This window comes from Sinocyclocheilus grahami, unplaced genomic scaffold (assembly GCF_001515645.1).
Source record: "Sinocyclocheilus grahami isolate Dianchi unplaced genomic scaffold, SAMN03320097.WGS_v1.1 scaffold1108.1, whole genome shotgun sequence".
Lineage (NCBI taxonomy): Eukaryota > Metazoa > Chordata > Actinopteri > Cypriniformes > Cyprinidae > Sinocyclocheilus > Sinocyclocheilus grahami.
Genome location: NW_015506287.1, coordinates 280,562 through 293,554, shown reverse-complemented (window position 1 = coordinate 293,554; position 12,993 = coordinate 280,562). Strand labels below are relative to the sequence as shown.

The 12,993-nt window shown below is 36.5% G+C and overlaps 1 protein-coding gene across 1 annotated transcript; it reads left to right on the top strand.

Moving 5' to 3' along the window:
- Positions 1-943: 943 nt before the first annotated feature.
- On the top strand, positions 944-12,574 carry mccc1 (methylcrotonyl-CoA carboxylase subunit). Its single transcript, XM_016252432.1, has 16 exons — positions 944-1,227; positions 1,714-1,757; positions 1,840-1,973; positions 2,060-2,155; positions 2,234-2,355; positions 3,919-4,066; positions 4,149-4,270; positions 4,719-4,956; positions 8,049-8,052; positions 9,492-9,601; positions 10,307-10,325; positions 10,451-10,521; positions 11,504-11,641; positions 11,729-11,836; positions 11,968-12,039; positions 12,115-12,574. Exons 1-16 carry the CDS (start codon positions 1,172-1,174, stop codon positions 12,235-12,237), a joined length of 1,605 nt encoding a protein of 534 aa, XP_016107918.1. The 5' UTR covers positions 944-1,171; the 3' UTR covers positions 12,238-12,574.
- The last annotated feature ends 419 nt before the right edge of the window (positions 12,575-12,993 follow it).

Genomic DNA, 12,993 nt, shown 5'->3' with positions numbered 1-12,993 from the left:
TATGTAGCACATTTCATACACAATGGTAATTCAAAGTGCTTTACATAAAAGCAATTAAAATAATCATTAAAAAAAATAATACAAACTTTTAAAATAAAAACGAAAATTGATTTAAAATGAATTTAAAACAGTTAAGAATAGAAAAAGATTATACATAAAATATAGTGCAATCAGTTCTGACGTAGCACAGTGCTCATTCACTAAATGCACAGCTAAACAGATGAGTTTTGAGTCTGGATTTAAATGTGACTAATGTTTTAGCACATCTGATCTCTTCTGGAAGATGAGTCCAACTGCGGGCGCCATAATAACTAAAAGCACTAACGTGCCCCACTACTTTGTCTTTGGCGTTTTCATAGGTAAGGCTTTAAAGCTTGTGTCTGGAAAAAATAAAAATAAAGCATTTTTGAACTAAATATAACCTGAGAAATGTTCCCCATTATTTTTTTTAAACACAAAAGTACACAATTACCCGGATTCCATGCTTTCTGTGAGATTCTGAAGGGCACATCCAAATGACACTGTCACGAGAAGCACAACATTCATATTACTTACATTTATACTATATAAAATATACTTGTAATGCTAAATAATTACTTATTTAAAAGAAGTACTTACTCAGAGAAGACGCGATTTAGAACGGAACCTTGTTATTTCTGAGGGGACGGATTTGGCGGGAAACTGCATACACAATGTCATTGGCCCGTGAGTGTCACGTTATATTCATAAACAGAGAAAAGTAGCTCCCCTGTGAAGCAAGAGGTACGCTGTTTAATTTTTAATCGCTACAGGGTCGAAAGTTATATAGTATAACTGAAGTGAAGGCGCTGGCATATTTATTATCTTACTGTACTTCATATCCCACAATCCTTACACACATACGTCAGTCCCCGCCTCCAAGCTCCCATTTCTGATTGGCTGCTGTATGTACGGTAAGTGGACGAGGACAAACCTAAATGCGTTTGCTTTTCCAGCGGCTACACGTAGCATCACTGATATGATCGTTTTCATGACATTTTACTCGGAATAATTCAACGGAGTATAAATATTTGGAAGTGTTCCATCGAGTTTATGAGAATGAAGCTGTGAGACCCATGAAGTATATGAAATTAGCGCGCTGTTTTGGAGCAGAGTCGTATTAGTTGCACTATATGCTAACAACACAGTGATCATGGCTGCGCTGTTTCTGAAAACTCGAATCAACAGAGCTATAAACAAACACCTGCTGTAAGTTACACACTACTGTATTATACAATATAAAGACACAATATAGCGTTCATCACATATGGGGTTGTATATCAGAACAGTTTGCACTGAAATCAGTCGAGCTGTCAGAAATGACATTCAAACTTTGCTTGAAATATCATATATTTCTCTTTTAAACGAATGCATTTCGAGATATGAATTTCATTGCAAGGGTATCTTTGTCAATGCTGACGTGAAGTCCTATTTTAGGGAAGAAAATGCTGTTATTGTTAATAATGAATGTATATTTGGTGCAAGGTGTGCATAATTAACTTATCTATATGTGTGCACAGTTCTGCATGAACACTTTGTTGTTTAGCATCTTGTAGTTATTAATATGCATTGTGGTTTTACATGAAACGAAGAGGTCACCTCTGCAGAGGAACTCGCCCTTGACTCAATTCAGACTATTTAGTAAACACATTAAGTAAGATCTTGTGTTCAGATCTCATGCTGTCTTGTCTGCAGGACACCGGTCTGGACCACAGGATCCACCAGACATGCATCTGTCGGTAAGAGCTGTTGTTACCTAATGCTGGTTATTATTATTATAACTCATAATGCCACTGATAGGTGTTGTTTCTCTATGTACAGGCCGGATTGAGAAAGTCCTCATTGCTAACAGAGGAGAGATAGCATGCCGGGTAATGCGGACGGCTAAGAAGATGGGCGTCCGCTCTGTTGCGGTGTACAGCGATGCAGACAGACTTTCCATGCATGTGGCCATGGTGAGAGAAAACTCACAAATACATGCATTGGCATATTCTGATCATAGGCAGATAATATAGTCATATAACTGGGTCTGTAATGCCAGGCGGACGAGGCGTATCATATCGGGCCAGCCGCATCTCAGCAGAGTTACCTGTGCATGGACAAGATCCTGGATGTCGCCAAGAAATCCTCTGCACAGGTGTGCTAATGTTAAGATGGTTTTTTTTTATAGCTAAATAGGGAGTCTGACTTTCTTGATTAAATCTGTTTTGTTCAGGCGGTCCATCCTGGATATGGATTCCTGTCGGAAAATACAGAGTTTGCTGAACTGTGCAAACAAGAAGGCATCATCTTCATCGGCCCGCCGTCATCAGCCATTCGGGACATGGGAATCAAAAGGTACATTACATAAACAAAACAAATATATATATAGTTGTTTGACGGTAGCAGCTGTGCAACAATACCATAGAAAATGTGAGCTTAATTGTATTTAATATTAGTGCTGTCAAACGATTAATCGCATCCAAAATGAAGTTTTTTGTTTGCTTAATATATGTTTGTGTACTGTGTATATTTATTATGTATAAAATATAAATACACATACATGAAAGATGTTATGTTTATATTAAATGTATTTATAAATATATACATGTAAATATTTACTGTGTGTGTGTGTATTTATATATACATAATAAATATACACAGTACACACACACATATTATGCAAACAAAAACTTTTATTTTGGATGCGATTAATCGTTTGATCTGAATGTACTTCAGATCTTAAAAGTATATTTTGAAAGTACTGTATGTACACAAATAAATAAGAAAATAAAGGCCATGTAAGTGTACTTAAAGAGAGACCGTTAAGGTTAACTTTTAAAAAGTGCCCTTTGTAATATCAAATTAAGATTTACTTGAAAGTACATTTTAAATAATTATTGTTTTAATAATCTTTTGTCGTGCTTTAAAGACGTACGCTTATTTTGAGGTGGTGACTAACATGCTAAAGCACATCCCGTATGAAAATTAGCCATAGTTTTACTACCAAAAAAAAAAACGGTTACTACATTTAAAACTGTGGTTATACAAATGGTAATCAACATTTTTTTTTAAAAACTATGGTTACTACACCTTTACTATAATAAAACCATGGTTAATTTTCACAAGGGATGTAAAAATATATATATATTTAATGGATTCAAATACAAGTTACGTAATTTGATATTGAATTTAAAGTTTATATTTAATTGCAACTTCATTTTTACAAAGTATATTTAAGTACATGGCATAAGTTTCAATAGAAATTACATTTATGGTAAATAAAAAAATATTGTAATATTTATCAGTACAGTCAGCAGTGCACTTTATTTCAAAAATAACAGAATTATGAAATTACATAAAATATATTTAACTTTGCATTACTTTGAATTTGCATTTCATATTAATTAACTATAATACATTTTCATTAAATTGCATTATTATATATATATTTAATGGATTCAAATACAAGTTACGTAATTTGATATTGAATTTAAAGTTTATATTTAATTGCAACTTCATTTTTACAAAGTATATTTAAGTACATGGCATAAGTTTCAATAGAAATTACATTTATGGTAAATAAAAAAATATTGTAATATTTATCAGTACAGTCAGCAGTGCACTTTATTTCAAAAACAACAGAATTATGAAATTACATAAAATATATTTAACTTTGCATTACTTTGAATTTGCATTTCATATTAATTAACTATAATACATTTTCATTAAATTGCATTACATTCAAGTATATTCTTTTAAAGTATATTATATCCATAAAAGTATAATTCTTACCTAGCAATGCCTGAATAGCTGTATAGTGTAGTCTTTAACTTTCAGGCAAAGCTTTGTCTAGCCAACATTTAACTAAACTTTCCTTTCTAGTTTCTAAGTTTCAATCCGTCTTTGTTTTTGTTTCAGCACGTCTAAACACATTATGTCAGCTGCTGGCGTGCCCATCATTGAGGGTTACCATGGAGAGGACCAATCAGATGGCAAACTTCAAAGCGAGGCCGCAAGGATCGGTTACCCTGTGATGATCAAAGCAGTTCGTGGCGGCGGTGGAAAGGTAGGTTGTGTTTGCACTAAACCGTTCTGTAATAATACGCATACTTGAAATCGCAACGCTTTATTTGCACCGCCTCGCGCAGGGAATGCGAATCGCACACTCAGAAGCAGAGTTTCACGAGCAGCTGGAATCGGCTCGCAGAGAAGCCCGCAAGTCATTCAACGACGACGTGATGCTGATCGAGAAGTTTGTTGAGAACCCCAGGTCTGTTTGGTTGATCAGGCTCAGTACACCGATATATATGTGACCACAAAACCAGTGAATTAATAAGCTTTCCATTGATGTATGGTTTGTTAGGATAGGACAATATTTGGCCGAGATACAACTATTTGAAAATCTGGAATCTGAGGGTGCAAAAAAATCTAAATATTAAGAAAATCGCCTTTAAAGTTGTCCAGATGAAGTTCTTAGCAATGCATATTACTAATCACAAATTAAGTTTTGATATATTTATGGTAGGAAGTGTACAAAATATCTTCATGGAGCGTGATCTTTACTTAATATCCTAATGATTTTTGGCATAAAAGAAAAATCGATAATTTTGACCCATACAATGTATTGTTGGCTATTGCTACAAATATACCCGTGCTACGGTTTTGTGCGCCAGGGTCACATTTCTGATGTAATACATGAGTGTTTGTTGTTGCATTAGACACGTTGAGGTGCAGGTGTTTGGTGACCAGTTCGGCGATGCGGTGTATCTGTTCGAGAGAGACTGTAGTGTACAGAGACGACACCAGAAGATCATCGAGGAGGCTCCAGGGGTAAATATGACATTCTGCATCTTCTGCATTATGGTGAAGCCTGTGATATATGCGTGTGTTAATGAAACCCACCTGGGGTGCGTTTCCCAAAAGCAACTATGGTCACAAGTTCCGTCGTTACCAATAGATTTCAATGGAACTAACTTCCTTAGTTAGCTAACGATGCTTTTGGAGCCAATATTTGGCATGACATTTCAAAATGTCTCACTTTCAACATTTGATATGTTATCTATATTCTATTGTGAATAAAATATAAGTTTATGAGATTTGTCAATTATTCCATTCCTTTTTTACTCACAATTTGTACAGTGTCCCAACTTTTTTGGAATTGGGTTTGTACATGACAGTGGCGTTTTTGGGGGCCTCAAAACAAACTTTTTGAAAACCGGTTTCAAAGTGCAAATTTTTGAAAATGATACAATTATTGTCTCTGTATAAACTACAAAAATGTGAATTTGAAAAATGGTGACGACGTGCGCATGTGGATTGCGTGTTCATGTAGTGTCAAGTAAATCGTCAAATACTGGCCTTGCATGCATAATACAGAGTTTCAAGTTGTTTTTACAGAGCCGTGTGAATGCGGATCGTTTTTTTTTTTTACAGTTTTAAATAAAAAAAATTTTTTTCCCCATGTTAAAATATTAGAACAATTTTTGTTGCTGTGTTTGTATTATGCTAATTAAATTTCGAGAGGTATATGTAGTATGTGTGTTTTGTCATAATGTAGATTTTCTCAATGGCCTTCAAATCTTTATCCAGTACTGGCCTGAATCAGATATTTCACATACAATATATTGTCCACAAGAAAAAATAGTCGACTTTATACAAATGACCCCGTTCAAAAGTTTACATACACTTGATTGTTAATACGGTGTTGTTACCTGAATGATCCACAGCTTGTTTTTGTTTTGTTTAGTGATAGATGTTCATGAGTCCCTTGTTTGTCCTGCAGTTGAACTGCCTGCTGTCCTTTAGAAAAATACAAACGCGATTCCAAAAAAGTTGGGACACTGTACATATTGTGAATAAAAACAGAATGCAATGATGTGGAAGTTTCAAATTTCAATATTTTATTCAGAATACAACATAGATGACATATCAAATGTTTAAACTGAGAAAATGTATCATTTTAAGGGAAAAATAAGTTGATTTTAAATTTCATGGCATCAACACATCTCAAAAAAGTTGGGACAAGGCCATGTTTACCACTGTGTGGCATCCCCTCTTCTTTTTATAAGAGTCTGCAAATGTCTGGGGACTGAGGAGACAAGTTGCTCAAGTTTAGGAATAGGAATGTTGTCCCATTCTTGTCTAATACAGGCTTCTAGTTGCTCAACTGTCTTAGGTCTTCTTTGTCGCATCTTCCTCTTTATGATGCGCCAAATGTTTTCTATGGGTGAAAGATCTGGACTGCAGGCTGGCCATTTCAGTACCCGGATCCTTCTTCTACGCAGCCATGATGTTGTAATTGATGCAGTATGTGGTCTGGCATTGTCATGTTGGAAAATGCAAGGTCTTCCCTGAAAGAGACGACATCTGTATGGGAGCATATGTTGTTCTAGAACTTGGATATACCTTTCAGCATTGATGGTGCCTTTCCAGATGTGTAAGCTGCCCATGCCACACGCACTCATGCAACCCCATACCATCAGAGATGCAGGCTTCTGAACTGAGCGCTGATAACAACTTGGGTTGTCCTTGTCCTCTTTAGTCCGGATGACATGGCGTCCCAGTTTTCCAAAAAGAACTTCAAATTTTGATTCGTCTGACCACAGAACAGTTTTCCACTTTTGCCACAGTCCATTTTAAATGAGCCTTGGCCCAGAGAAAACGCCTGCGCTTCTGGATCATGTTTAGATATGGCTTGTTTTTTGACCTATAGAGTTTTAGCTGGCAACGGCGAATGGCACGGTGGATTGGGTTCACCGACAATGTTTTCTGGAAGTATTCCTGAGCCCATGTTGTGATTTCCATTACAGTAGCATTCCTGTATGTGATGCAGTGCCGTCTAAGGGCCCGAAGATCACGGGCATCCAGTATGGTTTTCCGGCCTTGACCCTTACGCACAGAGATTGTTCCAGATTCTCTGAATCTTTGGATGATATTATGCACTGTAGATGATGATAACTTCAAACTCTTTGCAATTTTTCTCTGAGAAACTCCTTTCTGATATTGCTCCACTATTTTTTGCTGCAGCATTGGGGGAATTGGTGATCCTCTGCCCATCTTGACTTCTGAGAGACACTGCTACTCTGAGAGGCTCTTTTTATACCCAATTATGTTGCCAATTGACCTAATAAGTTGCAAATTGGTCTTCCAGCTGTTCCTTATATGTACATTTAACTTTTCCGGCCTCTTATTGCTACCTGTCCCAACTTTTTTGGAATGTGTAGCTCTCATGAAATCCAAAATGAGCCAATATTTGGCATGACATTTCAAAATGTCTCACTTTCAACATTTGATATGTTATCTATATTCTATTGTGAATAAAATATAAGTTTATGAGATTTGTCAATTATTCCATTCCTTTTTTACTCACAATTTGTACAGTGTCCCAACTTTTTTGGAATTGGGTTTGTACATGACAGTGGCGTTTTTGGGGGCCTCAAAACAAACTTTTTGAAAACAGGTTTCAAAGTGCAAATTTTTGAAAATGATACAATTATTGTCTCTGTATAAACTACAAAAATGTGAATTTGAAAAATGGTGACGACGTGCGCATGTGGATTGCGTGTTCATGTAGTGTCAAGTAAATCGTCAAATACTGGCCTTGCATGCATAATACAGAGTTTCAAGTTGTTTTTACAGAGCCGTGTGAATGCGGTTTGTTTTTTTTACAGTTTTAAATAAAAAAAAATTTTTTCCCCATGTTAAAATATTAGAACAATTTTTGTTGCTGTGTTTGTATTATGCTAATTAAATTTCGAGAGGTATATGTAGTATGTGTGTTTTGTCATAATGTAGATTTTCTCAATGGCCTTCAAATCTTTATCCAAATACTTGTTTAGTTTTGTTCTGTTATTAATTTTCTTTTCATTTTCATTTGAAATATGATCTGGTTACGTCTTGTGAAATTCACCCTTAGAAGTTTGCATGAAACAAAAATCCACATTAGGTCTTATTTCAAGCCCGACCGATATGGATTTTTGGGGACCGATACCGATATCAGGGAGTAAAAAAAGTCTGATATCGGTCAATATTCTTTGTGTATATTATAGTACAGTACCAGTCTAAAGTTTAGACACACTTCCCGTTCAACTATTGACTGGTACTGTATATAGAATTCATTTTATACATAACCAGAATATATATATATATACATAAACGCATGACAAATTGCGCAAAATTCCATGTTATACAATAAATTCTGTTTTTATGACTGGATTCCGCGATTCCATCCATGAAATCATCGGGCCCTATTAATGTTGCAAATGAGTATGATGAGCTCATTGTGAGAGTAAAAGATGGGGTCATTGTTTATTAACTTTACAGTAAGTTATGTAATTCACAAACTAGTTAGCAACTTACTGTTAAGAGTCGTGAAGACACTGGCGCTGCCTGAAAAAGAGACCTCCTTAACTGAAGTGATAGGTTTGGCTTGTGTCACTCAGGGTTGCCAGGTTTTCACAACAAAACCCACCCAATTGCTACCCAAAACTAGCCCAATAGCGTTTTGGGGGGTAAAATACATGTTTTTTGGTGGGGTTCCAATTCGCATTTCAATGGGATAAATATCACGTTATTGGGGTCGCTTCAATAACGTGAAAAACAACCCGCGGCAACCGTTTTAAAGTAGCCCGATTCCGCAGGAAAACCACAGACTTGGCAACACTGCTGTCACTACTGTGACCTTGGTCATCAGTTGCAAACAATTGAGCACGCTCTGCTGGACAAACTAAGTAATTACACCATCTGCAAGCATTTTATCTGTGTTATATGTTTTGTAAAAAAAAAATTCATATTGGTGGCATACATGCCGATGCAGATATATCTGTGACAGGATCATATCGGCCGATAAAATCGGCAAAACACATGGATGTACGTCACAACAAATCATAAAACATCTGTGGCATTGCAGCTTTTTCACTTTTTCAACTTTTTCAACTTTAGTTAGTCTGTAATGTTGCTGTTTGAGTATAAAAAAGATCTGCAAAGTTACAAAGCTCAAAGTCCACTTCAAAAGGAGATATTTTATTTAACAAAAATCTCACAGCACACACTGGCCCAGCTAACCAGTCACAGCACACACTGGCCCAGCTAAGCAAACACAGCACACACGGGCCCAACTAACCAATCACAGCACATTTCGTATTTCAGAAAGTGGGCCTTCATTTGATACAGGAACTATTCGAGCCGTTCATGCCAGACTGGGGAGAGTGGTGTTGTAATAATGTAAAATATGTGAAAAATAATGTGTTTTTCGAACAACCTAGTATGAGAGCCTGTTCCAGTACACCCCCAAAACAAAATCAAATTGTAAAAGAACATAATAGGACCCCTTTAAAGTCTGAAGGAAAAATACGTAATAATTATGACAATACAATCGAGTGTAGTGGAGAATATACTTATGGAGCGTCTTAAAAAAAAAAAGCATTTATAAGTTAATTATTTTTAATTATGTTTGGTTGCTAACTGCTGTATGTCTGTTGAACATATGTAAGGTGATGAAGTTTCTGCTCATTATGATCCAATGATCGCTAAACTGGTGGTTTGGGGGGAAGATCGCTCAGCCGCTCTGAAGAGACTCAGATACTGCCTTCGACAATACAACGTAAGCACTCATTCTAATCTTTACGGTTGCATTAGCAAAATTTTGCTGAGGAAAGGTCTGTTGTCCGTTGTCAATATTGCAGCACTTTCAAACAAAGCAAACCAAATGCGTGTGAAGTTTGCGTGGGGAGCTTTTTTGCCATTCGCACGGATTGTGATTGAAATGACTGGATTTTGTCAGCAAAATTTCAGACCAATAATAAATGTGACCGCACCTACAGTGGTGGCCAAAATTATTAGAACACTAGTATTTTCAGCAGCTAAAAAATGGGTGTGTGTGTGTGTGTGTGTGTGTGAGAGAGCGAGAGAGAGAGCGCGTCACATCACAGTGGACTGCAAACACACACCAGCTTCATCACTGTGTCTGTCACGTGACTTTGTTCCCCTTTCGGGCTCTGTCTTTACATTTATTTTGAAAGATGAAGCTCGCAATTATGGTAAGGGGCGTTACATTTCCGACGAGTGCTTGCGGTGTTCGGCCAATCACAATGCACTGGGTCAGCTGGCCAATCAGAGCAGACTGCACTTGTCGGAAGGAGGGACTTTGTAGAAAATGAAGCATTTGAGAGAGGCGGGGCATAGAGGACCTACAATAATGTACAGTATTTGAAAAATAATGTGTTTTTTGAACATTAAAGCATGTCAACATATTCTGTTACACCAAATAATGATCTTTAAAAAAGCATCATATGACCCCTTTAAATAGAATCTGCACAGCAAGATCTGTATAGATGAGTGAATCTCACCAAGAAGTGTCTTAAAATATAGTAAATTATATTTTGCTAAAAGAAAACTCATTTGTAGCACCATTAAGATGTTTTGCTTTCTGACAATGTTATTATTTAATAAGTAATAAATATTTATTTTGCAGAAGTGGAATTAGCTATTACTTACAATCCAGATGGGACATACAGTATGGAGGTAAGTTCTGTTTTAGACTGCAAAATGTTATATGCACACCTGCATATATATATATGTATCACAATAAAGTTATGTTTTTGCTTTAAACTTGCTTTAAATAAGGTCTTTATGATATCAAAAATTTCTAATACTATAGAAATTTCATAATTCTTGTCATATCACAAAAAACTAATACTAGCCTAAATAAAAACAATAAATAAATAAAAACTAGCTCACTGAAGACAGTCAGTGATTAAATAAGAAACTAACAATACAAGCAAGACTAAAAATGACAAGCAATAGGAGAAAAAAACAAAAATAAGAAATGCTACTTTTTTATAAACTAATCAAATGTATAAAAACACTGCATATTCTTCACTGTGTAAATTAACTATATATTTATTCTTATTAAAGTAACAAAAGTGATTTAGTCAAGAGCAGTGAGAGATTTTCTCTCTGTTGTTGATTAACATGAATGACAGACAGCAGGAATATTAGAGTGCTGTCACTTTAAGAGCTGCCCGGATCCAATATACTGTTACAGCCATTTGCTTTACCTTAAGACATAAATTACTGTGTTTACGAGAATACTTGCAAAGATGGGCATTTTGACACACTAGTGTGTATTTAACCGTTCAAGGCCTATAAAACGGCAAAAATAACCGTCTTCATGTGTACGCGCCTCTCTGACAGCACGTACATATAGCGTAATTAATTCTCTTTCGCTGCTGATTGCGTTTCAGTGGCTTGTTTTTAAAGTGCAATGCTTTAAAAATGTGTGCAAACGATAAGTTTTCATGGCCACGCAACACATCAACATCACGTGAGCATGTAACCACAATAGAGACAATAGTCCAATATATATATCTATATTTAAGCTTATCTTCAGTTAATTGTGTCTACTGGTATATTGCCCACCCCTATTTCACATAGTCTCATTAAGTTAAGTGTCATGTTATGTACTAAACATGAACTTTCACACGTCTTCATTTGTGGTTGTTAGACTGGAGGTCAGGTGTTTCATGTATCAGGAGAGCTGCAGATGGAGGGAGACGTGACCTACCTGTGGTGCTCCGTCAATGGAGTGCTGTCCCGACCCAAACTAGTCATTCTGGACAACACCGTACACATCTTTTCTATGGTGGGTTTCTTTCATCCTTATATTACACTTCACCATTGAGTCAAGACTATTGATGATTTTTTGTGTTTTGTTTTTGCCCTTGTTTAGGAGGGAAGTGCCCAGGTGGACGTACCTGTGCCCAAGTTCCTGGCTGGTGTTAGTGGCTCCAGTGCACAGGGTGGCGCTGTTGCACCCATGACAGGCACTATCGAAAAGGTAGTTAAGGCATCTGTGGTTGAAACCCAGTTTGTGTGAGACCAGAATAATGCATCCCAAATCAAATGATTAATTAATCTACATGGAACCCAAAAAGCAACTTCTGGAACTTGCCTTTGCTTTGTTTCTAGGTCTTAGTCAAGGCTGGAGACTCGGTCCAGAAAGGAGATCCTCTAATGGTGATGATTGCCATGAAAATGGAGGTGAGGCTCACTTTCTCATTAAGTGCACGTTATAGTCCATATTATAACTGATCGGGTCCTTCTCTTTCTGGGCAGCATACAATCCGTGCACCAAAAGCAGGAGTCATCAAGAAGGTGTTCTTCAAAGAGGGCTCACAGGCTAGCCGTCACGCAGCTCTGGTAGAGATGGAGCAAGAGGAAGGAGCTGGGGAAGAGTAAACCTAGTGAGATCACACACAGATGACTGGAAATCCTGAACTTGGATAAGTTGCTGCTCAATACAACGATCTTGATCTTGAGAAGCACTACAAATTAGTTTGGATCTTTTGAGATTTAACAAGTAAACTAGAAGCTTTCTTAAGGGCACAGATATCTTCTCACCTTTAACTTTGTTTGTGAGGAATTAAGTCCACTTAAGTACACTTGGTGTGGTTTTGGTCTCCTGGTTCTTTTGTACCATAATCATAGTCAGTTTTTGGGTGAGTGAAGATTAACGGATGGATGACTGTGGAATGACTTGCCATCTCCCTATAAAGTATATGCATTTCATGAAGAAGAAAAAAACAAACAAAAAAACACTTGTGGTTGCCTGTCCCACACCTGTAAAAGAAAACTCCAATGAAGCATTGCTTAATACAGTAATGTTATTTGTGGTGGATAAGGTGCCTTGTTGTTAGCTTGACTACTAAAGGAAACCTTTAGAATCTGTTCACTTTTAACCTTAATCATTAAAGTTTTTCTATGCATAAACTTAAGTTTTTTCACCTTTGTGTTCTGACCAATCAGGTAAAAATAATTTCTTCACTGTGTTACAAAATTAAGTCACTGTTCACAACCTATGTAACAGTTGTAAGAAGTCTGCTGCATTAATTCAGTTTTTGATCCAAATTCATGAGCATAAACCCCGCCAACTGGTAACGACTTCGATATTCAGTATGAAACTTCAGTACGTTTATTTATAGTGTGCATGTCCTA